Genomic DNA, 27,928 nt, shown 5'->3' on the forward strand with positions numbered 1-27,928 from the left:
GAACACTACACATCAATAAATCAATGAAAAAAAGTCGTAGTATGTCGAATTCGACCTTATTCAGAGTTGAGATCCTAATGGTAACGCAGCGCTTCTTATCGGAAAACGTAGAGTAGCCGAGCATTCAGGGCTGTAAAGCAAGTCGACAAAACAAAATAAAAAGACTGAAACTACGCTGGCATGAGCCATTACCGCGCTAGTGTACCCGACCAGTTGGTATTAATTAAGCGGTTCGCACACATTCCTGATCCCGGTCCCTATATCGTCCCCGATCACTCCCGGTCACCCAATCGGGGCCTGACCGCCGGCAAATTAGGCAAATTAGAGGCACCCTAGCAGTGACCCACGATTAAAAAGATTGATTTTACTGAAACGCTGAGATCTCATTTTCTACTTCACCAACTGCTCCTCTGTTGCCATAGATGTTTTCTACTAACCTTTAAACCTACCGACAAATAGCAGAAAAGTGTGAAGATAAAAACAAAGGCAGAAATAGTGAAGTGGTGGATTGAGATAATAAAGGAAAATGCGAGTCATGGTGACTTGACGGGCCATTCCTGAAGTGGCCCGGCGAGGCAGCGTCAAGGCCAGCCAACGAGGTACCACGCAGGGAATGATATTTCCGCGTGATAGTAAAGCACCACCCTCTTTACTAAACCCAAATGAAGCTGTTTAACGTAAATATTATTTCGCCCACATACAACATGGTGCTCATGAAACAAAGGGATGCCATAGGGCCCCACTAGCACCCTCTCGGGCGTCCAATCAGTTAAATGGGTATTGTGCGGTCAGTCCTTTCAGTAACACACTTCGATACACGGTAGACAAGGCGGTTTACACACCTCTGTGTTGTGCTTCGACAGTCCTTCGAAATTCGTTTCATATGTGCCCATCAAATGCTATACACACGTGCATTTAGCCGAGTGAATGCCTGACCATTAATGGTTTAAAATGTAATACTGTTAAACCAGTGGGTGTACGTGTTTGAGTGTGTTGTATGTATCTGTTTGCATGTGTAATGTGATGAAGTCGTGGGAAGCATGATGCAATAATGACTAGCACGGTGCAACAGTCAAGGCCGGGTGACTTGAGGAGTTGGGGAGGTGCGTGCGAGATTAGCCGAGGGACTTTGGGACAGAAGACGCGTTACCGGGCGGAGTTGGTGTGGTCTGAGAGCCGTGTGCGTGTCTTTCGTGCCTGTGTGCCTGTATAACCTGTACAGTACTCGAGAACTGCTGGACTGTGTATGGAACCTGTCAATGAACGAAGAATTAGTGGTGAACGAGTTTCCTTGTACCCGGCCTCTGCAGTTCCCTCGTCGGCGCTCTGTCTGCCTCTGTGGGCCGCTGTCAGTGTGTCGCGCCCTCCTAGCTGTGCTGGGTTCACGACCCTGTGTTTTCAGCACGCCGCCTGCCTGTCCGGTGTTGGTGTGTTGTGGGGGGCGGCGTAACAATACCTTTATGGCTTGCGGCACTAGTAATTCCCGTGTCTTTAAGATGTTGCTGGACAGCGGGCACGAGGTGACGCTCCTGGAAGGGGAGGAGCTGGCGCAGCAGGAGCAGGACTTCACAGGCCACAAACATAGAGGCCTGGTTCGCTTGACCCCCGGCAGGTGGCTGTTTCCTAAGAAGTTCACCAAATATGCTAATGACCTTTACAACTTCAAGGTAAATAATTCACTATGCATTAATATAGGACTACTTTTTTATATACTACTATCAAGCCAAACCCCCAACTAAAGTAAGTTAGCATCTATGTTTATTTTGTTTTATGCCTTCGCACAATCCCTGCGCTGCCCTGTCTCACTGCTTGAGTGTTGAGATGCATCACGTACGACAAGCAACTCATTTTTATTTTTTAGCAACAAAAGACTTGATCATTACTTCACAAGTCGCCGAAGAACATTGAGACATTGCGCGCACTGGTCAGCTCAATGGATCAGCGGTAAGTTCAGTGGTCAGGGTAAGTTCAGCGGCAAGTTCGAATCAGAGGTCGCCGGGCTTTCAGCAACTAATGAAACAGGTAAGTTAAGTGTTCTATTTCAAACAGCACATTACGCCTCTGCTTAGTATAAGTACCAATTGTAAGTCAGTATGTACCAAAAATGTAAGTAGCTACGTAAGTCACAGCCGTTGTCACTTTTACACCTGAGCTCTCCCCCTACCTTCCTTCCCCGCCCCTCCTCGGTCCCGTCTTAACAGCCCCAGAATTTCTTCTGATGAGAGAATGAGGTCAGCCAAGGCCATGGGTCAGCCCCTGAGGACAGGTGACACACTCTCTCTTGCATTTTCCATCTTTGTCATCCCCCCCACCACCACACACACACACTTTTTACTTCAGTTTTATTTCCTTCCTTGCCTGTCTTCTTTCTCCGTTTCCTCCTATCTTTTTTCTCCCTCCTCCATCCCTCTCATCCTCCCGCCTAATGAGCTAGGGTTCGCACCTTCACCCACTTCTCCCCCACTGCTCCGGCACCACCTCATATGACACTAGTAATCTCCAATTTGTTTATCTCAATTCTTATAGAAACATCATTTTACCATAATTTCCCCTGTCCCTCTCTTTTATTTCCTTACTATACAATCCTTTCATCTCTCTCTCTCTCTCTCTCTCTCTCTCTCTCTCTCTCTCTCTCTCTCTCTCTCTCTCTCTCTCTCCTTCTTAATCCACACTCCTCCTATTGTCTTCTGGGATGTGCAGGTGTGTGTAGGAAGGGAAGGGTGGGATGGGGTGGGGTCGCGGTGACAGCATGGCTCAGAGCGAACTTCAAGGGAAAGGCTGAGGAAGTGGAAATCTGCCTCCTGCCCAGCCAAAAGTGTAAAAGTGACAACGGGTGTGACTACCACGCATGCACCAAGCAAGTTAGTAAGTAAAGCCCGTACTCTCAAACATACTGGCAACTCAGTTCACTTCGTTGAAAGTCCTCTTGTTGAAGTTATTGGGCTATTCATGGAGTGTTTTGTGGTCCTAGTGATAGCTTTACGCGACCTCTGCACCCTGAACTCCATGAAAACTCGGTTAATCTTCTCTGTGGCCTTGGACTTAAGTACAGGTAACTCGATTTACGCGTTTGGTTTACGCGTTTTTTTAAATAACGTGGGGTCCAAAATCCAAATAAAGGTTTAATTTAAACGTTTTTTTTTTTTATTACTTATACGCGATATTTTATGGAGTGGCCACCAGATGTCTCACACAACTGGACTCACACGGCGCCGCGGCCACACAGATGAGCCCAGTTCTTCCCGCGCGCCGCTTGAACAACAATATAGTACCCACGCTACTCAATAATAGGGGTGGGCAGGTACCGGTACCAGTACCGGAACTAATGGTACCAGCTATACGGTACAGTACCGGTACCAGACTATTCGGTACCGGTACCAATACTAGCCAGTCGCTCATGATGCCCCTCATTTGTCATTTCTTCCTCACACGAGTGAGGCTGAAAATGGGTGCCTGAGTGGATATCTTGGTGGATATTCTCTCTCTCTCTCTCTCTCTCAAGTGTTCTATTTCACTCCTCACCAGTGGCGGAGCAGTGACGTGGTGGTGATGACGTACCCCAAGTGTGGCACCACCTGGACCCAAGAGATCATCTGGACCATGAGGAACAACAACAACTTCGACCATCCCCACGCTAATGAGCCCATCATGGACCGAGTTCCCTTCATTGAGTGAGTGCACTGACAATGTTGAAATACAACGTTGTCAAGTGTCGTGGTATTTATACAAAATCTTTGTTATTATCCTAAAAACGAAACCATCTTAACACTATATGAACGTATTGGATTATCTACTTATTTAATCAAATTCATTTAAACTGATTTAGTACAAATCAAGGCAGATGATGGTAGACGTTCACTGTTCTTCCCCTAAACTTATTAACAGTGGTGTCCCGCAGGGCTCTGTCCAATCTCCCACTCTCTTTCTGTTGTTCATTGATGATCTTGTTTCCAAAACGAACTGTCCTATCTATTCTTCCTCCGATGACTCTACTCTGCATTACTCAACTTCTTTTAATAGAAGACCCACCCAACAGGAACTAAACGATTCCAGGCTGGAGGCTGCACAACACTTGGCCTCAGACCTTACTATTATTTCCGATTGGGGCAAGAAGAACCTGGTGTCCTTCAGCGCCTCAAAAAAACAGTTTCTCCACCTATCCACTCTTCACAATCTTCCAAACACCTATCCCCTATTCTTCGACAACACTCTATCACCTTCTTCAACACTATACATCCTCAGTCTATCCGTAACTCAAAATCTTAACTGGAAACTTAATATCCCTTCTCTTACTAAATCAGCTTCCTCGAGGCTGGTCGTTCTGTACCGTCTCTGCCAGTTCTTCTCCCCCGCACAGTTGCTATCCATTTACAGGGGCCTTGTCGGCCCACATATGGAGTATGCATCTCATGTGTGGGGGGGGTCCACTCACATAGCTCTCTAGGACTGAGTGGAGACTAAGGCTCTTCGTCTCATCAATTCCCCTCCTCATACTTACAGTCTTCTACCTCTTAAATTCTGCCGCCATGTTGCCTCTCTCTATCTTCTATCGATATTTTCATGCTGACTGCTCTTCTGAACGTGCAAACTACATGCCTCCCTTCCTCCCGTGGCCCAGCATCTTCATTCCTTTATCCCTCACACTGGTAAACTCTGGAACAGCCTTCCTTTGTCTATATTTCCTCCTCCCTATGACCTGAACTTTTTCAAGTGTATCAAGACACCTCTCCACCCAAAATTGACCTCTCTTTTGTCCACTTTTCACTTTCGTCTTTGTGGAAACAGCAATTAGCAGGCTTTTCCTTACACCTTTTTGTATTGCCCTTGAGCCAATTCCTTAGCTGAAAAAAAAAAAAAAGCTCCCACACACTCTGGCATCTTCATGTCTTGATACCTTTGTGACCCCCAGCCGATCAGGGTTTCTTGTATTTTCTTAACTGATCTTTCATCCACAGAGTTGACATGCTCTTCCCAGATGGCCTGACTCATGGCAGCCCAACGATGACAGAGACGCCATCATTTTTGCGCCACTGTCCAGATGCTGACCCCAACGATGGAGTGTACTTACAAATGTCAGCAGCCATACCTGACCCCCGCACCATCAAGACACACCTGCCCTTCTCTCTGCTCCATCCTTCAATGCTGGACACAGTTAAGGTCAGCCATGCTCTCTCTTAATACTCTTCTGTACATAAAACTCATGATCAAGTTTGTAGGGGATGCTGACTGCTGCAACCTATGAACATCAGTTATTGTACTGTTGTCTGATATTTTCTTTGTGTGAGTGACCACTAAGTGAAGTGCAGCCTCCACCTTCTCTCAGGTTGTGTACGTGGCCAGGAACCCCAAGGATGTGTTGCTCTCCTTCATGCACCACTCACGCCTCTTCTTTGACTTAGACTTTCAAGGCACCGTGGAGGATTTCTACAAATACTTTATCAGTGGAGACTGTGAGCTGCAATGCCTAACATTACTGGAGAATTTGATATACTGAAGTCATTACTCAAATGGGTTGAATGTAGTCATTTGTCAATGCTGAATGAAACAAAGAACTTAGTGGTTTCTCAAAAGAAATTGAGTGACTGCTGTTTTACTACCTTCACCACAGTAATCTTTGGTGGCTACGACGAGCATGTAAAGGAGGCGTGGGAGAGACGCACCCACCCAAACCTTCACTTTGTGTTCTACGAGGACATGCAGGCCGACATCATGAAGGAGTTACGCAGACTGAATGACTTCCTGGACACCCAGCTGACGGAGGAGCAGCTGAAGAAGGTACGAATAGTTCCTATGACTGACTGAGGGAGTTCAGAGCCTCATGCTTGCTGACACCTCCACAAAACAAGCATCCTGATGTGGTGAAGATGGTTGCGTGATGTAATGGTTTGGTAGGGCCGTGACAGACAGGTGCTACCATACTATAAGGGCCTACAAATTGTAGCCTGACAAAGTGGTTCCCCACCACAATGCCATAAGCCAGCAGTGTGGCTGTGTCCTGACCGAATGCTAATGATGTCTCTGTGTGTAAATGTGCAACTATATCTTTTTCAGGTGGCAGACTACACCTCCTTCGAGAGCATGAAGGAACGAGGTAATGAGGAAATGAAGAAAATTTTCAACCAAGACGTATATAAGAAAGACGGAGGATTCTTCAGAAAGGGTGAGAGAGAGAGAGAGAGAGAGAGAATGCAAAAAGTAGATAAAACGAAAGAAAAAATACAAAAAAAAATCACGAGAGAGAGAGAGAGAGAGAGTATATAGTAGTGACCATTCCAGAGAGTCCAGGTAAAGAGGAAATCCCTTCCCCAGCTACGGTGTGTTGACGGGAGGGTGTTAGCGGGTACAGTCATAGGACACACCAACGTCTTTGGGTGCCTCAGTTTAGGCCACAAAAGATTTCTTGCTCTCTGTTCCTGCCTTGAGATAACACATTACAGATACTACAAGTAAACTGTGGCAATCCCAGATTTCACATTGGCCGTGTCCCGAGGTAACTGGTTCTTACCTACCACAGCCAGGCTCAAAGGGCCAACAGATCGGAGATGAGCACCGCAGCCACGCGCAGCTATAGCGTATGCACCAACCTGTACCTTTCCCTTACAGGTAGGCTTCCTATAATTCAGTTAGTTGACCGAGTGCCACTCCAGTCATAAACGTGTCCAGTACAGGTACCGTGGCATTCCTCAAGCCACTACTTGCTGGAAACAAGCTCAGGAACCTGAAATAGGCTACAGCAAAACATCTTGATGATCTTGATGGAAAATGCTAAACATTGGACCTGTCTTCACCTGATGTTTTTGGATCTTATCCGACTACAGTACTGTCTCCAAGTTTGCGATAAATAGGTCGATGTTGCAGGTCACAAACGTTGAAATCGGAACTTTGAACCATTATCCTCATGGGGAAAATTGAAAAACTTTTACATCTTCCGCTTGGCCGCCCATCCAGGTGGCCAAGCTCAGGTGTGCAGACAGCCCCAGCCACGCGCTGGGCCCAAACAGCTGACGGGCGGCTGATGGTGGTGATGGTGATGATGAGTGTCGGCGGCGTGGCCTTTGCATCGGCGTCACCTGGACGGTATTTTTATCAGGGCCCATGTGTGTGTGGCTGTGTTTATATGGGTTTGGGGTTCTCAATTTGCCACTTCTTATTTTCCACATGTTGCACGGGAAAGAAGTCCCGTGCAACATGTGGAAAATAAGAATTAGCAAATTGAGAAGCTTGGGCCCACAATAAACACAGCCACATACACACGGGCCTCAATAAAAATACTGTATGGGTGGCGCTGATGACACTCATTATCACCATCACCATCATCAGCCGTCTGTCAGCAGCTCAAGCCCAGCACACGGTCGGGGCTGCCCGGATCCCACTCACCATGCTTCCCGCGACCATTGGAAAGGCCCAGGGGGTGGGTTAGAGCAAGAATGGGAGTCAAGGACCACAACAAGGTGTGAAAAAAACCCGGTTTTAGCAGCCATTTCCTTTTCCTTTCAGGGCATATCGCAAACTCGGTGAATCGCAAACTTGAAACTCGCAATCCTGGAGATAGTACTGTATGTTACTAAAGTAATAGCCTTATATTACCTTTCCAGGGAAGAGCGGTGACTGGAAGAAGAGCCTCACTCCAGAACTTGCTGCTGAGATGGACTCATGGACTGCCAAACACTTTAACTTTGGCATCACCTTCAAGTAATCCAAGTGATACTCTGACCACAACCGATGACCTGAGTCAACATCAGGCAGCTTGTGTTATGAGCCACGACCTCTACTTTCCCCTCTCTCCAGTGCAGTGTTGACATCAATACCAACCTCAGGCAGCTTGGCCCCTGAGCCTTGTGCCCTCCCTCACCCTCTCTCCTTATTTCATATACGTGACTATATTCATTCTTTAGGTCATCCTTTCTGTCAAACACAACAGAAGTAACCTGAGTTAATTGGCCACACTTCCAGGAAGGGGACAGGACTTAGGGGACGAGGTGCCCGAAGGTGACTAAGGCAGCAGGCTTAAACAAATCATGTGGTTAACTTATACCATGACAGCTTTCTTGATGAGTCCAGAAAATTTGGAAATGGAAAGGAAAACAGAAAGGAAATGGAAATGACATGACACTGTGACACATTCAATCAATAGCTTGTAAACCCCAGCAGTGACCTGTTCATGAATGGACTCCTTGGAGAGAAATATAATCTTTGTAATCATCATAGTAATCTTTTATTTACAGGAGCTAGACACAGCTTCATTATATCATAAATTATATTACCCACACAAGTAAAAATAAAGACAATTTACTTAAAATACTTGGAAGAAATAAAATATATGCATTTCCAAATAAATATCAAACAAACTTTCCAATTATAATTATAAAAATTACCTATTGAATATTGCCAGTCACAATAATCCTTAAAAATGTCCAACAATCACACAAAACTTTGAAGTCTGTGATGAGCAGACTCTGGAGGAGCCATGAGGGGGGACTATCTCTAAGGTGGAGCACACAGTGTGAGGATGAGATCCAGCTGTATACCAGAAATGATGCCCTATTCTCTCCCCCTGAAGGGGCAACCAATTCTTCCTCTTTACACACTCCTCGTTTGCAAGGGTAGCACCCTCCCTCCCTCCGCCCCTACAGAGACTGAATTATTTTTATAATTGAAAAATAGGGCAGCTTTCAGTTCAAATGAGGTAAATATCATCAATGCTCTTTGAGCAAATATTTGGTATGCTTAATAAAACTCTGCAATTTGTGAAAAAAAATCAAGTAAACTACTTAAAAATTCCCTGAAGACTATCCACTACACTAAATAGCCCCTGTTCTCATTGAATACAACAGGCATATTTACAAGTACTACATTATTTGCACTAATCCTTACACACCTGTGCTTTTTCTGCTATGGACATGGCTCCAAAGATTTTTGAGATGCTAATGTGTGAGTATGCACTCTGCTCCAGGAACTTTCCTGCCACAGAGTGCAGGAGCTTGTAAGCCTGGCGGACGTCCTCATTGCGGACACCTGAAACCAATGACCAATTAGTGTATTATAAGATTTGGGAATAAAAATAAAAAGCACCTGTGTTTGATCACTATCACCTTCTGCCATGAGCACAGTGAAAATCAAAAGATAATCAGGAATCTCCAGGTCACTGATATTGAGATTAATACTGCAAACCTATGACTTAAATCTACCATCTTATATCCCACAATTAAGTCTACGTTGATGGAATTTATGACTTGTATAGTATCGGTAAATATACAAGTTTCAATCTACCATTTGTCTAAGTTCCAACAATTAATTGCTGATTTGAACCCAAGTTTACTTCATTCATGTGTTTTACTATCAACCACAAGATATGTACGCAGCATTAAAATTAGTACCTCGGAAAAACAAGTCTGAAAAACTGGATCAACATGAAGATTAATGTCAAATAAAGTTTGGCCAGCCAGCAATTTATATTTTGACAATAGGTTAGCTGTATCTTTCACTTTAAATTTCTTGTCCTTTTTTTCTGATATGAGTAGTAATTGCAATGATAGGCACAGACTGGTGACCATGCCCTACTTAAACCATATGTGATAGGGGGTTGTTACCACCCTCGTTAGGTACTCTTGTGGTTGGTGTGGAATGAAAGTAGCATGCGTGGCTTGACACAATGTATTGGAGAAAGCACAAGTGGCGATCAAGGTGGAATCTGTGCTGTGTGAGTGGCGGCCGGCTTTATACCACCACAAGACTACCTAACAAGAGTGGTAAGAACCTGAGGTGTGTATACTTACGGAGGTCTTTGTTTTTTGCACCAGCTCTTTCCAGGTCAAATATATGCGAGTAGAAGAGTAACTGTTTGTAGAGCTGAGTGTCAGTGTACTGCAAGAGAAAAGTCACCAATGAGTCCAGGGGTTGATGAATGCATGACACGCTACATCATCAACACCGAAATTAGACAAGGTAGAGAGGAGGCATATGCTCGAGGGAGGGTCACAAAAATAATCAATTCTTGCAGCAAGTGTATCTTTGAACCAATGAAAAAAAACTGGTAAAAATACTCCTTTCTGGACTAGATAATCAACATTTTCATACATTCTACTCACACCCCAGTTGTCAACCACACTGGATTTTTTTTTATTTCCAACTTTTTCATTCATATAACCCAATATAATCTTACTCTCCCTTTTCAAATCCAATTAACCCCTTGACTGTGGATTTTCTACAAGAAGATATCACCAAGCTACAAGAATGGATCAAAAGGTGCCTGCTACAATTCAATGAAGAAAAATGTAAAGTCCTGCACCTGGGGAGGGAATATCCAGCATACCAATACCACATGGGAAACACTCCACTATCCACCACAGAGGCAGAGAAAGACCTGGGAGTATATGTTACCAGGATACCAGTGAAAGCCGAATCCATGCCAATTGCAGTGGACAAGTTAAATAGTCGTTAAACTACTGATTAAAAAGTTTCATCTTCTTTCTCTTATTCTTCATTCAGAGTCCATCTTCTCCCATTATTGGGGTCGGACTTGCGATGATCCTCCCCCGGGGGAATCTTGCTACTAGTCATTCTTCTATTTCTAACACTTTCACATCTTGATGCACTGCTCCTCTCCATGTTCTCCTTGGTTCCATCTTATATTTTCCACTTATGTTACCCGGGCAATATGAACACCATCAAAGGTTTTACTTTCCCTCCAGTGGCCACACCATTCATGAATCTGCCATCCTTGACCATCTATGCCTATCCCAAGAAACAGTAAAAATATATCTCTTCTTCCATCTCATTCACTCTTGCCTAAACTGCACCCACTTCCATGGTTTAACAAAATCAAACTCATAGTCTACTCGTAAGACTCCTCTGTGATGTCGAAGTATCCAATCTTCTTCCCGTCATCATAAACACACATAGGATTAAGTACCTATACATAAAGATTTCAAAGCAACTCCTTACGTCTTTGTACAGGACCCCAATCTTCCCTTTTTAAGCTCTATAAGGTCATTTACTAAGCAACATGGCTATCATCAAAGACCCACCAATGATCAAATATCTATACATAAAGATTTCAAAGCAACTCCTTACGTCTTTGTACAGGACCCCAATCTTCCCTTTTTAAGCTCTATAAGGTCATTTACTAAGCAACATGGCCTTCATCATAGACCCACCAATGATCAAATATCTATACATAAAGATTTCAAAGCAACTCCTTACGTCTTTGTACAGGACCCCAATCTTCCCTTTTTAAGCTCTATAAGGTCATTTACTAAGCAACATGGCCTTCATCATAGACCCACCAATGATCAAATATCTATACATAAAGATTTCAAAGCAACTCCTTACTTCTTTGTACAGGACTCCTCGCTCACAGAGGCCGCAAACTGGGAAGCCCCTTAAGAAGCGCACCGGCACCCGGCGCGTTCTGTTGTCACAGCCGGGGTCTTCACAGATGAGCCACCCCTGAAATGCCACAGACAAAACCCAAAAATATAAATATATGTATACTGGAGAAAAACGAGAAATGAGAAATGTATGTACTTTCAAGCCTATTTCTGTGTTTGAGTGTGTGTGTGTGTGTGTGTGTGTGTGTGTGTGTGTGTGTGTGTGTGTATTTACCTAGATGTAGTTTGACAGGGCCTGGGCTTTACACTCATGTGGTCCCATTTCCATATCTACATTTATCCAACTTTTCCTTAAAGCTTTGCACACTCCTCGCCGATATTACATCCTCACTTAGTCTGTTCCAAACCTCTATATTTCTTTATGTCTCTCAAGCTGTCAAAGAACTGACTACAGGATCACAAAATTATTAACTGTGATCAAAATACTTTCCCTCAAGTCAGATGTTGATCAATAAAATGTTACCTTGGCACCCATATTATAAAATCAACTTGAAATAATGAAGCAGGCTGAAGAAATTGTGGAAAAAAAATCAGTTAATCATGAACTCTATCAAATTTATCAATACTGTGCAAGCAACATGAAGCAAAAGGGGAAACTCAGTCAGCATGGAGACAATGGTTAAATGGTCAAAAATAGTCCAGTACTTACATTGTAGTACTTCTGGATTTGCTTCCTGATGTCCAGCCTCAGTTTGTTGAGAATGGAGGTTGTGGCAGAATAAATAGGGAAACTGCATGTGGGGCAAGACTGGAGAGCATATTCAAGGCTGGAACCTGAGCCCTGCGTGGAGAAAACAAGAGCACAATTAGCCCTTTGTTACGACCCTTCAATAGCACCCTTAACCCCTTGATTGCCGATTTCCTACAAGAAGACATCACCTCTTTCAAGAAGAGTGTATCAAGACACCTCTCCACCCAAAATTGACCTCTCTTTATTTTTGTCTGTTGTGGGAGCAGTGAACAGTGGGCTTTTTTTCCCCACACTTTGTTGTAAAAAATAAAAAAAAATAAAAAAGGGGGGGGGGGGGGGGAACATTTTGCTATCCACCACAGAGGCAGAGAAAGACCTAGGAGTATATGAAAGCGCCATTTTTTAAAGTTTTGCAATGTTTAAATTATCATAACTTCATTGGTTTTTAAGGTGGACACTTCAATCAAAGACCAAAATGAAGGTTAAGGTATGTAGAATATTGGCATGTACTCAGTTATAAAAAAAAAAAATATATATAGGTCCGAAAAAGTAGGTTTTTCAAAAACATCCATGATGTGCAATATTAATTAACTTTTTAATATGTCATACACAGTTCATGATATTCATAATAATCCGGAACATGAAGGAAGTTACAAAACGTAAAATATACTAATAAACAATAAATGCTAAGAGTTTGCACTGGCTAGACGGAAAAAGCTTGCACGTTTGCAGTGATGCTATTGGCGCTCTGTACATTTCTTTCTTACTATCTCACTTTCAAAGGTGATAATGTAGGGTTATTTTGAAGGACTCCCAGGCCTATTTCCGCAGTTTTGTACAAACCGACATTCCTCGCTTATAAAGGAAGGGTCAAAATAGTGTTATACTCATATGTTAACAGGCTATCAGTGAAAGCCAAATCCGTGCCAATCGCAGCAGACGGATTAATACCCAGCAAGCATTCCTTACCGCTCCCTGGAGAGGTGAATCCATCGTAATAACATTATCACATGATGGAGACGGACACGTGAAGGAGAAGCGCTCACACAGGCGATAGTATTCTTCAGTCGAGACCTGAGTTATGGATTCCAGCTTCTCCTCTGTAGCGCCACTCTGCTTTGCCCCTCTGTACACTGAACTATCGAGGCCTGCAGGTAAAAGTACACACAAGTTAATAATCACGCAATACATGTTACAAAAAGCCTACTTAATTTAAATAAATTAATATAAGGGAGTCATTAAAGAGAGCATTTCCCCCTTAAAGTAAGATAAAAATTAACATATAAAGTAAGAAAACTATTATTATCATGAATGCAAGGAAAAAAAGAAAAAAAAGAAAGAAATGGAGAACTATTTAGCAAGCAGATTTACTTTACCTAAACACTCTGCTATTCTTCCAGCATCTGTTCCGTCTATTGGGTCACAGAGCCGAGAAATAACTGGGTAGATCTGCTGGGCCAAGTAAAAGTTCTTGTCTATGGCAAGTTCCTTATTTGCCTTCACTTCATCAACATGATAAGCTCGCTGTGTTGTTGGGTTGGCGGTGCCGTCCTGGAAAGAAAAACCCTTTGAGAGACCCAAACATTTCTAATAAAACAATATTTCAACCTTTCCAGACTGGGTTAAAGTTTTCCTTCCCAGGCTGCTATGCTCAGGTGGCTTCAGAAGTCATTACGTAAAACTTGACTTCTTAGGCAATTCTCTTCCTATTTTATATCACTAGATTTACAAGAGGTGTCCCAAAGGTGATTAATAAATAAAAGATAAAAAATAAAAATAAATTTGTAATCACTTTATGCAGCAAGTGTGAAGAAAAAGGCACCCAATGTACTGCCACTTGAGTTTTGAAGACTTAAACATCATTTACTCATCTCTTTTTGCTTTGAAAACTTTAATAAACTCTCACAGCGAAGGCAACACACAAACCCCCACCTCACAGATGACGTAGGGCACAGTGTCACCTTGACGCAGTGCCTTGAGGCCCTTCTGTTTCATCCTGAGGGCCACCTGCACGTGAGGCAAACTCTTGGAATCAGCATAGTCCTCAGGCCTCTTGGTCAGGGACTTGGTGATGGCCAGTTGGTCAAGCGGAACCTGGAACAACACTTTTCATGAACTTACGCATTCTTTAACCCCTTGACAGGTGGATTTCCTACAAAAAGACATCACCAAGCTACAGGAATGGAACAAAAAGTGGCAGCTACAATTCAATGAAGAAAAATGTTAAGTCATGCACCTTGGGAGGGGAAATTCAGGATATTAATACCACATGGGAAACACTCCCCTATCCACCACAGAGGCAGAGAAAGACCTGGGACTATATGTTACCAGGCTACAAGTGAAAGCCCAATCAGTGCCAATCACAGCGGACGGGTTAACATACCCTACAGCTAGTAACGTTAAGGTAATGAAGAGATGGGTCATGTACTTGCCTTGCCAGCTTCCAGGTCTTGCTTCACTTTAGCAAGATGGGCGTGAATGTTGTCAATGCGTTCTTCTTGTCCTTGATCGGAGAGAATCTGACTAACAATGTGCCTGAAATTCAAAACAGCTGCCTTAACTCATGGATTTACACCTGATGCTGCTACCCTATGTGCAAAAAAGTGTACATAAGCTGTCTAACCATTCCAAAGGATGTCGTGATTAGTGCAAGATCCAGACCAAGAGACTGACCATTTGTAGGCCTATGGCTCGTCGCTTAGGTTTGGTTAAGTTTAGGGTATCTTCAAACACATGATAGCCAGCACCTTGTGGTATAAATCAACAAAGAATGACTCACTTTGTCGTACAGAAAGTCTAATTAGTAAGGAACCATATATGAATTTTCTGAGTCAAGACCTTTAGTAACTGTTTGTGGTTTTGTTGGGTTAGGTTAGGTTCAGGTGTCATTGAATACCCTTTCCAACACCCTCGTTAACTATATCAAGCACTGGTAACTTAGAAAATAGTTACTTAAAAATTAAAGGAACATGAGAAGCAATTTTAAGAGGTACCACACAGCTAAATTGCCATTGTGGGGAAAAAGTGCCCTACATAAGATGTTGAACACCTTGTCACTGGTTACAAGAGATCAGACTCTCCTAAAGATGTAGACATGAACCTACTTGCCACAGTCGGATGCCAGCTGAGCCCAGTCCCGCCGCACAATGTCCAACCCTTTCAGCTCCATCTCCTCCACAGTCTTCCCACTGGGCAGCTTTGTCACAGCCAAGGCAGCATATTTCTTCTTCTTCAGCAACAACATGTACTTGTATACTCCATCAATATCCAGTTCTAACAGCCTGTACAGCTTATTGACCTCTGCCTTGACCTGGAAATGAGAATGCAATTTGGGGTGATTAGTAGCTGTTGCCAAGTCCTGGGTGTGAATAAAAAGGAAAGACGATGAAGAAAGACTCCCGCTCCAAGCCAAGGTGAATGGCAACAATGTCTTCAATGAAAGCTCCAAACCCCACAAGGGAAGATAAGGACATTAAATGAAGAAAAGGAAGAAGAAAGATTACACACAATGAAGAAAAAAAATTACCTTGTAGCCCATCCTGTAAACCTCATCATATTCTTTGCAGTTTGAGTTGATCATTATGGAGTCTGTGTCTCCATAAATGACATCCAAGTTCATCTTTGTGACAAGATCGCGAGTCTGCAGCAAAATCTCACGTCCCTTTCCTGGAACAGACAATTTCAGTACAGGCACATGCAGATAATTGTCAGTTGGCATGATAATCGAGGCACAAACATATACTGCAAATCTTAAGTTCTCGGTATTCAATGCAACATAAGACTTTCTAAAGGCTGTATACTCCTGAAATAAGAGATAACTTCCTCAACAATCTTGGAGGGATGTTTGTCTACTTGGCAAACTGGCCCACATGATGAAAAGTTGAATTCTCTTTTTTGTTTCATAGAGTAAAGACAGAGCATCAATGGACCAATCCCTCCATGTTATATTCACTCCTTACACAGAGGCATTTCAAGTTTGTTTGCCTCCTCCCTCTCATATTTCCTGCTAAGTTACAATACAGAGAGGGAGACAAGAGGGGAAACAAATCTCTTCGGCAGATCGAAGGATGTGCATTGCTCTCTTAAAAAGTACTGAAACATAAAAGACTGAGCCTGATGGTGAAACAGGTTGCCAAAAATGGGGTTGTCAGTCTAGTTGGAAGTGTCTTAAACTCTTAGGAACGACCATGAAAAAGAACATCAATGGTACTTAGGGATGGATTTTTCAGCCTCAAGTTGTGATCTAATGTTGCCGTGGATGAGAAGAAAACATCAGGACTAGAGAATGAACACCAAGATCACATCAGCATCAACTCCACATACCTGTAACGAGGGCCGCCAGGTGTGGACCACAAAACCGGGAGTAAGAGAAGCCAAGACACCCGTACATGCTGTTGGCGGTGAGCTTCAAGGCCTTCTGGCGGATGTCGTACTGCGAGAAACAAAATGGGTGAGTGCCTTTTCTTTTTACTGCAGGGGAGGCAGCTCAAGGGCAAGAAAAATAAAAACAGCAACAAAAAATGCCCGCTATACACTGCTCTGACAAAAGAAAAAAGAACGAGAGGTCAGTTTGTGGAAAAGAATTAATGTTACATTCAGAATTTATAAAGGCATCAAAATTGTGCATAGTTAAAGATGAAAAAGAAGTGAAATAGCATCAAAGAGGGAGGAAGGGGGGAAGTGTTGGCTTATGTCTCTGCCCAAACATGACCAAATTTTATAGTTCAGTAATAGTGTGTGTGTGTGTGTGTGTTATTTACATGGTTTTCCTCATCTTTTAGTGAACAAATACAAGGTAATTTCCTTCTCACATTTTTAAAGAGGAGAGAAATGTTTTGAGATCAGCTTCTACACAAGTATGGTGGTGGTTGTGTTCTGTATTAACCCCTAGATTGTGGATTTCCTACAAGACATCACCAAGGTACAGGAATGGAACAAAAAGTGGCTGCCACAATTCAATGAAGAAAAATGTAAAGTCATGCACCTTGGGAGGGAAATCCAGCATACCAATACCACATGGAAAACACTCCACTATCCACCACAGAGGCAGAGAAAGACCTGGGAGTATGTTACCAGGCTACCAGTGAAAGCCAAATCAGTGCCAAACACAGAGGACAGGTTAAATAATCAATACCACACTCAAAGTTTTCTTCTTCCAGTTGAAAACAGAAATAATTCAGCCCTTTAAATTAGTTCTAGATAAGGCAGCCGCTGACACACCTGCAGTCTGCGGTCTTTGGAAAGGTTTGGTTCCTTCATCAACTTCTTCACTTCTCTCCTGCTCTCCACCAACTTCCTGATCTCCGTGGGCAAGACTCCTGCTTCCAATCCTTGCTCTGGCAGGGAGGAGTGGATGTCCATTTCATCCTGCACAGGGGATGATATTCTTGGGCTTAGAAATTGTTAACTAATTTTCAGTTTACTGCCAACACTAAGAGATATGCTTCTAACCTCAGCCCTACACACAAAACAAACAAACAAACAAAATTAAAAAATAAATAAATAAAGATTCAGGAAAGAAGTATAGATATAGATAATAGTATACCTTGCTCTGAACTCCTGGATAGGGAACATTATTTTTTCAACTTTAACTAATAAATAAGAAACCACAATACACTACACAGTCATTTCACCTACCACAATGGCTCCCCACGTTACTGTGGTGAAGCAAATATTGTACTCTTGAATGATGCTCGGGTAGAGGGAATTGAAGTCCATCAACAGGATGTAATGATCATAGAAGCCAACCTTGGGATCCAGCACCAAACCTCCAGTGTAGGCTGGCTTGCGGCGTCCCTTGGTTTGCTTGCCATCGTGTTCGTCTTCACCCTCATTGAGCGACACCTGAGATAGAAGACAGGAAATACATAAAAAATACAATGGAAGACAGGATTGAAAGTTGTACCCTAAGAGATAGATGAGGGGATGGTTTATTGCCCACACATTATTATTTAATTATAGTGAATACAAATAAAAGTAATTTATAATTGGTTCAAATAAAGAGAAAATAAATTATAATTCTGCCAAATGAACAGAATACCTAAAACAGGCTGAAAACATTATGCATAAAAAATTAATAAATAAACAAATAAATAATAAGAAAACCAAAAAGTTTACATCAATATAACCTTGTACCTGTTACAAGTGGCAACTGAAAAGGCAACTCCTGACTCCCCTAGTATTTGCCATAATCAGGTGCAGAAATGGGTTTCTTAGTAATGCTTGAAGCTGTAAGAAACAAACCTTTAGTGATGCCTTGCCATAACTCTTGTCAGGTACAATGAAATTCTTCTCAGTGAAGGCGTGAAGCAGAAGGAACTCATTCCTTTCTGACCGACCTCCAAGAAGGGTGCGAGACATCACATTTCCTGCAGACAAGGAACACCAGGGAGGGTTTTGAGGGTGTTGACGGCATGACAGCAGGGATGATGAGGAATGGAGATAAAATTAAATGGGTGGCATGGATACCTGAGTTCCCACTGGGATGATAGTGTCAGAGATATAAATGGATCTACAGATTGATGCATTTTATTTCCATGTCATGTGGGCGATATGACAACCAATATTTTTGTGGGAATTTTTTTTTATAAATATCATGTTCTACGACACTCATCAACAGTATCTTCATTCTGATACACTAAACAACACTTGAAAGCCATATAGTCAACACAAGTATCTCATGCAAACATGTAAAGAGCTAGAGAGAAATAATAATAATAATAAATAATAATAGAAATAATGATATTAATAATAACAATAATAATAATAATTAACAAACTGTTTGGTATGACACCTCAACTGACCTGCAATGTTTGTTATTTGCAGCGCCAGCGGCAGAACATTGAGTTCACACATGAGGCGCAGGATCTGCAGGGTTTCATTCATGGTGTGGCTGAAGAGCTTGTAGAGGGAAGCGGATGACCTGAAACAGAGAAACTCTAGTGTCAATGCTCTATAGGAAATTCATTTTAATAAATTAAATCAATTTATTCTGCTGAATTGGATGATGTTTTCAGGAACTGGTGGAATATTCCAAAACTTTAAATAAATGAATCCTCTTTCTACTTTTCTTGCTATAAGATATTCTAATACTATTTTCCCAACAAAAAGAAAATTGTTATATGACAGCCATACCATACATCTCAACCACTGAACTTCCTCTTAACCTGTCTCATTTTATCAAGGGAAACAAACCACCTTTGCATACAGTATATGACCTTCAATCCCAGTCCACGATTCCATTTCTCCACCCCCGTCAACAACACCAAACAGATAAAACTACACCAAAAAACAAAAGAATGCTTAGTGCTGACTACTTCCAACAGCTCCCATGAGCAGCCAGGATACTGTAGATTTGTACCAAGACACCTCTCCATCCAAATTCGACCTCTCTTTACGTTTTTGCTTTGTGGGAGCAACAATTAATGGCCTTTATTTTTTACACTTTCTTTTTGTTGCCCTTGAGTTGTTTCTTGTGCTGTGAGAAAAAAAATAAAAAAGATGCAAGGAAACTCTACTTACTCATACATCTTCTTGACCTGGACTGGAGTGAGTGTTGTAACCTGGGCTTCAGGGACTCGCAGGACTTTGCTGATGAGAGGTGCCAATTCATAGCTCTTAGCCTGGATGAGTTCCTTGGCGGAGATTTTCAGGTCACACAACAAGCGACCACACATGGCGGACTTCTCCTCAAAGCCTTTTCCCTGGTTAATGAAAAATAAATTATGGGTAATCAAGAATATTGTTCACATTTTCCTATAGGTTACTGACAACTAAACGAGCACTGTTGGAGGAACCTAATGGCTTATATCAAGACCTGGTACTATATGAAGCAACCCAACACAGTCATTAACAAATGGACTCATGGGGCAAACAGCAAGTAACTCTGCCCTGTCTTGAGAAACTGGATGAGTCAGTTAACTCCTTGACTGCAGATTTTCTATAAGAAGACATCACCAAGCTACAGAAATAAAACAAAAAGTGGCTGCTACAATTCAATGAAGAAAAATGTAAGGTCATGCACCTTGGGAGGGGATATTCAGCATACCAATACCACATGAGAAACGCTCCACTAGCCACCACAGAGGCAGAGAAAGACCTAGGATAATGTCACCAAGCTACCAGTGGAAGACAAATCCCTGACAATCACAGCGGACGGGTTAATGGAGGAAGAAAACCTCACCAACAGCTCAGTCATCCAAACTCACCCCAGCTTTGGGCTTCTGTGTTCTCCTCAGCTTGCCGAGGCGAGACCATTGAGGAATATTTTCTTTTCTTATCCGGTCCAGGAGTATAGGAAGGTCATGTCCCAAGGTGTCATAGCCCACAATAACATCAGGGTCAATTTTGTGCATCTTAGCCAAAAAGTAACACAGCAGCGCTCTCTCACTGGGGCTCTTCTCAATCTTCATCTTGCTTTCCAGCGCACCTTTCATATCCCACGGCCAAGGCACGTCTGACGGGTGGGTCATTGCTGGGGAAGACAGGAAACACTTGGAAATAAATATCAGCCCATCATAAAGTAAAATAAAACAGTATTCCCATTTCTTAAAATACACATTCACCAAACACAGCTACTTCTACTTGCAATCCACTTCTGAATAATATTTTGGCACAATATTCTTTCTTATCTATCTTTTACTGCAATGATGAGACTATTGTCCCTGGGTTTAAACATAAGAAGACACTCACCACAGAACTGCGTCTGGAATGGTGGGTTAGGGACACCTTTATTTAGAGGAAACTCGTGATGAACTAGACACGAGATCATGCAGATTTCATTCTCAGAAGTCTTGGACTTGACTGTCTTGCAGAAGTTGATGGTCATCACCACCAAGGGAGGTGCTGCCAAGCCAGACACCGGCACCACGTGCTCAGGTTTCTGTGCCACGGCCTGCAGTCAACATGGTTTACATTAATAATATATATCGGTAACAATACCATTGATAACAATAATAATAATAATAATAGAGCTTTATCACAAAGCTATTTCTCCCAGGCATTCCTTTATGTAGCTTCATGTAACTAAAATGGGGTGCATTATACTATTCATTTCACTTGTCTGTAACAAAACTCAAGTGGCAAGCATAAAACTGACATACATTCAGGAGTGAATCTAAAAAAAAAGTCCTAAGTCTTAAGTATTGTCAGCTTTCTTAAGTCTGAAGTATTCTCAGCTTTGGGATGATAGTCATGAAACTCTCCCTGGCTCATGACTGCACAGGCTCACCTCAATCTTACACCACGAGACAGGTGGGGAGGACAGTTGGGGCAGCTGGACGTCCAACCAGCCGGGTCCCTTTATCCGCCTCTCCAGCAAAAACAGCTCCAGAAAGGAAGTGTTGGTCCCAAAGACATGGCTGAAGGTTTGGCCACACAGATCGCTTGGCAAAGCTGGGTATTCAGCCTGCCAGGATAAGTATTTTGATGAATGTAAAGTATGAAGAGTTGCCCCATATGTTTGCACACAATACTGGCCACACTAATCAGCACACTTACACCCTCACTCTCACACCTCCAACATCTGCTTTACACTCTTCTTTAGGTCATTTTGATTCAACTTAAAACTAGGTAATATGATAATGATGACAATGATGATGAACAAAACAATTAAGACTTACAGAATAGCAGACTTCCAAGTATTCAGACTCCTTGGGGATTCCTGGCTTGCCGAAAGCATAACTCTTGGTCACCTTCCTGGACTTGAACTGTTTTATATTAAACTTGGCGCCCACTTTGGTGTTGAATTCTCGGTAAACGTCAATCATACTAACTGTCTCCTGATTTGTGGCCGAACCAACCAGCTAAAATTACATAAATAACTTGTCATTACAAAGAACTACTTCATGCATGTGGTACTAATTTCTACATATGTTCCATACACTTTTTTTCTTTTGCTGGACATTCCTTTACTCTAAAGAAGGGAGGGCTCTTCAAGAACAGCTCATGCCACAGTTCAGTCATGAGAGATAGGTAACTGGGTTGCCACTCCTTCACAAAAAGAGAAATCAAAGCTAGACAGCGGCATGTGTGCTCGACATAAGGGAAACGCTTAAGAGTAAAAGTGGATCACACCAAGAAAATATCTGAAGCACGGCAAAGGAATATCAAATCTCATTTCTACATTTTTTTTTTTTTTTACAGCAAAGGAAACAGCTAAAGGGGAAAAAAAGAAAACAATAATGAGAAAAGTTCGCAAATTACTGATCCCATAAAAAGTTAAAAGGAGTGGCCAAAAGGGAGGTCAATTTGAATAATTTCATTAATACTGACTAACTTACCGTTTTTCGAGGGAGTAAGTAAATCTTTCGCTGTATGTTCTGGACCACCACGCAGCAGCTGGCATGGGTCTTGGCCGCCTCTATCCACACCTTGCCCAACAGGTATATGGTCCCTCTGCCCTGGCCATAGATGTCCTCGTATGCATCAAGCCAGTAGAACCTGAACACCTGGTGGTAAAGAGAACCCCATGTAGCTTAACAGGTTCTGTAAGCTTGACGAAGGATACAAAATTGAGCTCTTGACAGTCTGCCTGATCACGGTGTCTTGACCTAACAGGGTGAAGACATGGCCTTTGGCACTCCGTAGCAACTGTGGTAAGATTGTTGACTTTCCAGACTTCCCTCCCCCAACAACCTCCCACATCCAACCAGCACATTGTTGACCTTCCAGACTTCCCTCTCCCCACCATCTACCACACCCAACCAGCATAGAAACAAATTTCTCACACAATTTAGTGAAAATATTGCAAGAGACAGTGAGTGGTGTGTCTGTGAGGACTGGGAAAGGTATCCATGTGTTGCTATCGTCAAGCCATTTCAAATAGCCTGTTGAGGCGTTGGCTTCCGCAGATCCTTCCCTCGCATCTGCTCTGCCACACAGTTCCAATATCTATTTTTTTCTCTCATATGTTACCTATAGCTAACACATGAAAGGAAGAGATGGGTGTTGGGACTGTGTGGAAGAGCAGAGTGGAAGAAAGGACCCACGGAGTATGTGAAATGGTTTGACTTTAAGCTGTCATCAAACTGTCATCAATCTACTTACTTGTTCTCCATTGGCATTGGTGGTGAGTGGCAGTTGAGAAGAGTCAATGTGGACCTCTGTCACCTTTGGAGTATCCACCATCTCCTCCTTGACGGTCTCCCAGCCACTCGTGAGCTGATCCTCATCAATCTCGGTACTTGAGAAATAAAGATTCTTTTAGACATTTTCATCTACATTGCCCTAATTCATGCAATTATTCAAAACTTTTTAGCAATGGCTGTTAAGTGTGCACCTGTGGAGGTATATTCTGAATTTTACTTGGTTTCCCCTTGAGTTGGATACGTACACAACTTTTTATGTTACTGTAATTCTCATCCCACAGGTGAGACACTGCATACAGACTTGACACATTTGCTGCTGCCGTGTTCTCCAGACTATAGGTGTGAACATTAACCGCCAGGTCTAGGTGGAAAGGGCTGCACTTTATACCTCCAATATAACTACGGGAGCCAGGAATCAGCTGATGTGCTCTTTTTACAGGAAAGGAAGCACCTCAAGGGCATGAAAAAAAGTGTAGAAAAAACCCGCTCAACTACGTACAACAACCCGATATGTATATTTGCACTGATAAATATACATGAATAAGGCTGATACGAGATATGCAAGGTACAACAGTTTCTATGTTTGCACAAGCTACTTCTGTCTTCCTTGTTCAAAGAGTCAAATATATCTCGTACTTACTTTATCGTGTAACCTTTATTGGCAGCACCATTTTCTTCTTTAGGCGGCAGAGTTTCCTCCTTGGGTACTTCAGCCTTATTGTTGCTGCTATCAATGCCACTGTCATCATCATCATCAAAATCATCAATCATTGCCTGCATCTAAAATCACACAAAAGTTGACAGTGTGAGTATAGTATTAGAGAATGGAGATATAGGTATAAGTAATGCAATGTTTGACAAAAGTGGTGAAGGGTTCTTAATGTCAACACTCTGGTATGTTTTTTCAAATTTACATGTACCATTCATATTAGCAGAAATACCCAATATGGATATAAGATAAAATTATGCCATGTTCTTGACAATGGCAGTGAGGACAACAGTTACATTAGAGATCACACAGACAAACAATGGCAGATAGTTACATCCTCACTGAAGGCCATATCTGCTCCTTCCTGGGAGTCAATTTCGTCGATGTGCTGTGACAAATTTTCTTGCCGAGATGACTGTTCTTCAACCTGTAAATGTCTCTTCGCCTGCAAAGAAAAGAGAAAGAAATGACGCACCACATCATCATCATCCTAATCAGAGACAAAGGTACTAAAAAAGATATCTCTATGTTTCCCTGCAGGTTGTATGAGGCATCTACAAGGGAAATACACTTCGATTATCAAGTGTTTGGGGCTCTTTTTACGATAATTTTTTAAGGCCACAGAAGATATATCAGGTGCCTTTTAGCTTAGTATTAATGACAGGAAAGCGAAAATATAGCTTGATAATTCATTCTTATACTTGTTCAGCTTTTCAGAGTAATTTTCTTTTCCAACCTCACATATACATATATTTTACCTTTGGCGACATGTAACTTCTGGTGGAATCTTGGGTGACGTTCCGAGACTTCAGTAGTTTTGGTGTTGTCTTGATTTGGACGGGAGAGATGGTCAGAGGCTTGGCGAAGGGGTTAGTGGGCTTGCTTCGGGTGCTGTTGACAAGTGTCGTCTTGCGTAGCTTTGTCGGAGGGGGAAGGAGGGGGTTTTTCTGCTTGCCCAAGTCTTGCAAAATATCCCCAAGCACGTCATCTTCATCTAGACGAACTTGTGGCTGGTGGTTAAGTTTGGTTAGTTTGTTTGCATAGAAATAATGATGCTAGCAAGGACATGCGGCAATTATTTTGTGAAACATTCCTCAGCTTTTAAATTCTTCTAAGAATATTACAATGTTGTGCCATTCATATGCACTTCGAGCCATTACAATGATATATATAGTTCTGCCAACCTTGGAATGAGCTGCACTCGGCTAGTAAATGTGCAACAAAACTTACTTGAAGAAAGCATGGCATGAGTAACAGAGGTGTACAGATGAGCCATGGCTATAAGAGCAAAGTATTGAGTGCTGTACTGATGGGTAAACTATTGTTCATTGAGGTCATTTAGCAAGGTTAGGGGAATGAATGTAGGAGAATAAATGAAGGATGCCAATTTTGAGAAGGATTATGAGCTAAACAGGAGATGCAGAGCTGAGTAGTGTTATGGGTAAAGTGTTATCCATTGAGGTGGTTTGGCAAGGTTAGGGGAATGTGTGTAGGAAGAGGAGTGCAGGATGCTGATTCTGGGAAGGATGATGAGGCAAATAGGAGAGGGTCTGTTTTTGAAGGAGTATCTGCATCAAAGGGTTACTGTAGTATTTCTTCATGGAAAAATATATATACTATCTAATAATAACAGATTGTCTTTGTTAGGTGAGTGAACTCAAATAACAGTTAGGTACTTAAGGTATTGTTGACCTCCCATCCTCTTAAGATCCAGATGTTATTGTAAGAAGCAAACAGTTATCTGAATAAGTCATGGGATGGCAACCTACTGTAGTCCTCATAGAACTTTGCTCTTATTCCTAAAGAAAAATTTAAAACCTCGAGAATTGTTTCCAGGAATATTTTACAAGGAAATCATTGAAACTTACTTCCGTTTTCTTTCTCTTGGCTGGCACATTCATCAGCATGGCCTTTATGCTGCCTGAACCGTGGCTGGCAGACAACGCTCCCTTGCTCTTAGCACTGGAGTCCTTCTTTTTCTTGCTTTTTTTGCCTTTCGACGATGTGAAGATGTCATCATCATTTTCTTCATCAAATACTTCTCTTCCATCTTCCACATACCCTGAGCCATCTGAAAAGACACACAGCTCTATTAATGAGACAGATCAAGAGAGGCAGAAAGAGAAAAAATGTGCTCTTTAGTCTTACTGGAAGCACAGCAACATCAAGGCTATAAGAACAAACTACCAATGCAGTTGTCATCACTAATCCCTACCATCATCAACAATCCAGTCATCTTCGAGGCGGTCCTGTCGTCGCCGGCAGTACTCCTTCTCATCCACCTCTTCATACACGTTGGCGACCTCTGAAACCTGAAAATCATTGGGATAAAAATAAAAGTTTGCCTCAAGACTACCCTGAAGCCTATCATTATTATCATCATACGTTTTTGCACAGAACACCTAACCTTACCTCATACTTATGCTTTGATCCCTTGAGACCCTTGAGTCGCTCAAATGCTGCTTTCCGTCCATGTCTGTCCTTGAGGGTTCTCCGTGACCTGGAGGTTGCCAAGCTCTCGGCCGCGGCTGCACAAAGAAGCAAAATAAATAAAAGGAAGAATATACATAATTTGATAAGCAGATATTATCTGAGCTTTTTTAATCTAATGCCAGTGAAATGGCAGAATTTTTCTCTTTTCTACACTCACACATGTCCTCTGCATATAACGAAACACACGAGAAATTAATCCAGACAAGGAAAGCTTTTGCCGGCGCCGGGGATCGAACCTGCGACCAGCGTAACGGGAGAGCCACTCCTTTACCAGTCGGCCAAAGAGGTACCCCACTGGCTAAGTGGGTTATGGGAGGCTCGCCCATCAGGCAAGTCAGCACTACACCAAGCAAGGCCAGTTAAGATATGTTGGCCAGTAGACTGTATTGGGTATCAGTTCACAATGGAGACGGTGTGGCATGCCGCCACTAAACACGGCAAAATAGGTTACAATTACGCATCAAAATTAATTAAATCTATCAAATTAAATACAAACTAGCCTGTAATGGGGGGGGGCTACACCCCCCTGTACCCCCACATGCTACTAAGGACTTTGTCCTCTTCAACACCCCCGAGGCCTACATTTTAGAGAATGAAAAAATGTTATCAGAGAAACAAGTAATTTGTGACAGACACAATACTAAAAAATGTTCAAAAGCATGTTGAGATATATCAGAAAGTGTTGACCACTTTGGTGAAGCTGGAGGCCTGAAGTAATACCATCTTTTCCTGAAAGTATTTACATTCTTAAATTAAACAACCTCCTTGGTCAATCTCTTCCATGCAGCCACAGTTCTCAATGCAAATAATTCCTTTCTTCTCGCTGTGTTAGCCAACTTGGGATAGTTTCTGAGGACGTCCTTCAGGGCCTGTATGTCGCAGCACCCGTCCAGTTCGGCATCTTACACAAGGATGTAAGTAGACTACAAGAGGCCAAAAGGCTTACCCGGGGCAGCTCCTGAAGCTGAAGGCCTCACCAAGGAGGCTCCTGAAGGCAACTCCTGTATATTTTAATACATTTCTTGTCTGTATCAAGGTATCTCTGTATCCAAGACTAGTGGGATCAACCATTTTCTTATAAGAGTATGCAATACAATGAACATGACACCACAGTAACTATACAACGCTATTCATTGACCTATGATGAACACCGAGTGGTCAGCGGGGCGCGCTGTAATACACCTCCCAAGCCTCACACCGCATACATTCTGCCGCTAATTACTGAACACGACCACTGATCTTTATGTGATGCATCCGCTAGTCCCATCAGCCAGCCCCTAGCTTACCTGCGTCGCCGTCAGCGTCCATGGTCCTCGGTCCTCACGTCAGTCCAGCAGGTTCGGTCACTTCGGGAATTTCGCGGGAAAATCATCGACAACAACAACAGTCCGAGATGCGATCGTCTCAGGCCACACTTCTGCTGCTTCTTCTTCTTTGTTCTGTATCGCCTCGTACGTCCTCCTCCACTTGGGCCTTTATTTTACTTATTCACATAGTTTGCTTTTAAATGGCGTTGCACAATTTATTTTTTCTTTTTATAATACACTAGAGCGCTATA

At 42.5% G+C, this 27,928-nt stretch overlaps 2 protein-coding genes across 3 annotated transcripts; one reads left to right on the top strand and one right to left on the bottom strand.

The window, feature by feature from the left end:
• The first annotated feature begins 647 nt into the window (after positions 1–647).
• On the top strand, positions 648–8,305 carry LOC126998738 (sulfotransferase 1C4-like). 2 transcript variants are annotated; one of them, XM_050860728.1, is made up of 8 exons: positions 648–677; positions 1,497–1,667; positions 3,526–3,671; positions 4,956–5,157; positions 5,324–5,450; positions 5,609–5,775; positions 6,052–6,160; positions 7,596–8,305. In XM_050860728.1, the coding sequence occupies exons 1-8, from the start codon at positions 663–665 to the stop codon at positions 7,694–7,696; spliced, it is 1,038 nt and encodes a 345-aa protein (XP_050716685.1). In that variant the 5' UTR covers positions 648–662; the 3' UTR covers positions 7,697–8,305. The 2 variants fall into 2 exon arrangements, with proteins under 2 accessions (XP_050716685.1, XP_050716684.1); XM_050860727.1 differs by lacking the exon at positions 648–677 and having other exon boundaries at positions 1,001–1,667.
• LOC126998734 (DNA polymerase alpha catalytic subunit-like) lies at positions 8,102–27,812 on the bottom strand. The gene is made up of 29 exons (XM_050860722.1): positions 27,657–27,812; positions 26,290–26,405; positions 26,093–26,189; positions 25,746–25,948; positions 24,636–24,887; positions 24,212–24,322; positions 23,809–23,948; positions 23,128–23,263; positions 22,362–22,529; positions 21,702–21,884; positions 21,311–21,487; positions 20,773–20,974; positions 20,289–20,554; positions 19,603–19,784; positions 18,885–19,003; positions 18,325–18,449; positions 17,719–17,925; positions 17,302–17,448; positions 16,405–16,513; positions 15,608–15,747; positions 15,186–15,391; positions 14,514–14,616; positions 14,014–14,175; positions 13,458–13,632; positions 13,051–13,229; positions 12,040–12,171; positions 11,332–11,448; positions 9,777–9,864; positions 8,102–9,015 (listed from the first exon to the last, which is right to left on the bottom strand). The coding sequence occupies exons 1-29, from the start codon at positions 27,676–27,678 to the stop codon at positions 8,864–8,866; spliced, it is 4,416 nt and encodes a 1,471-aa protein (XP_050716679.1). The 5' UTR covers positions 27,679–27,812; the 3' UTR covers positions 8,102–8,863.
• Between the last annotated feature and the right edge of the window lie 116 nt (positions 27,813–27,928).

This window comes from Eriocheir sinensis, chromosome 15, assembly GCF_024679095.1.
Source record: "Eriocheir sinensis breed Jianghai 21 chromosome 15, ASM2467909v1, whole genome shotgun sequence".
Taxonomy (NCBI): domain Eukaryota; kingdom Metazoa; phylum Arthropoda; class Malacostraca; order Decapoda; family Varunidae; genus Eriocheir; species Eriocheir sinensis.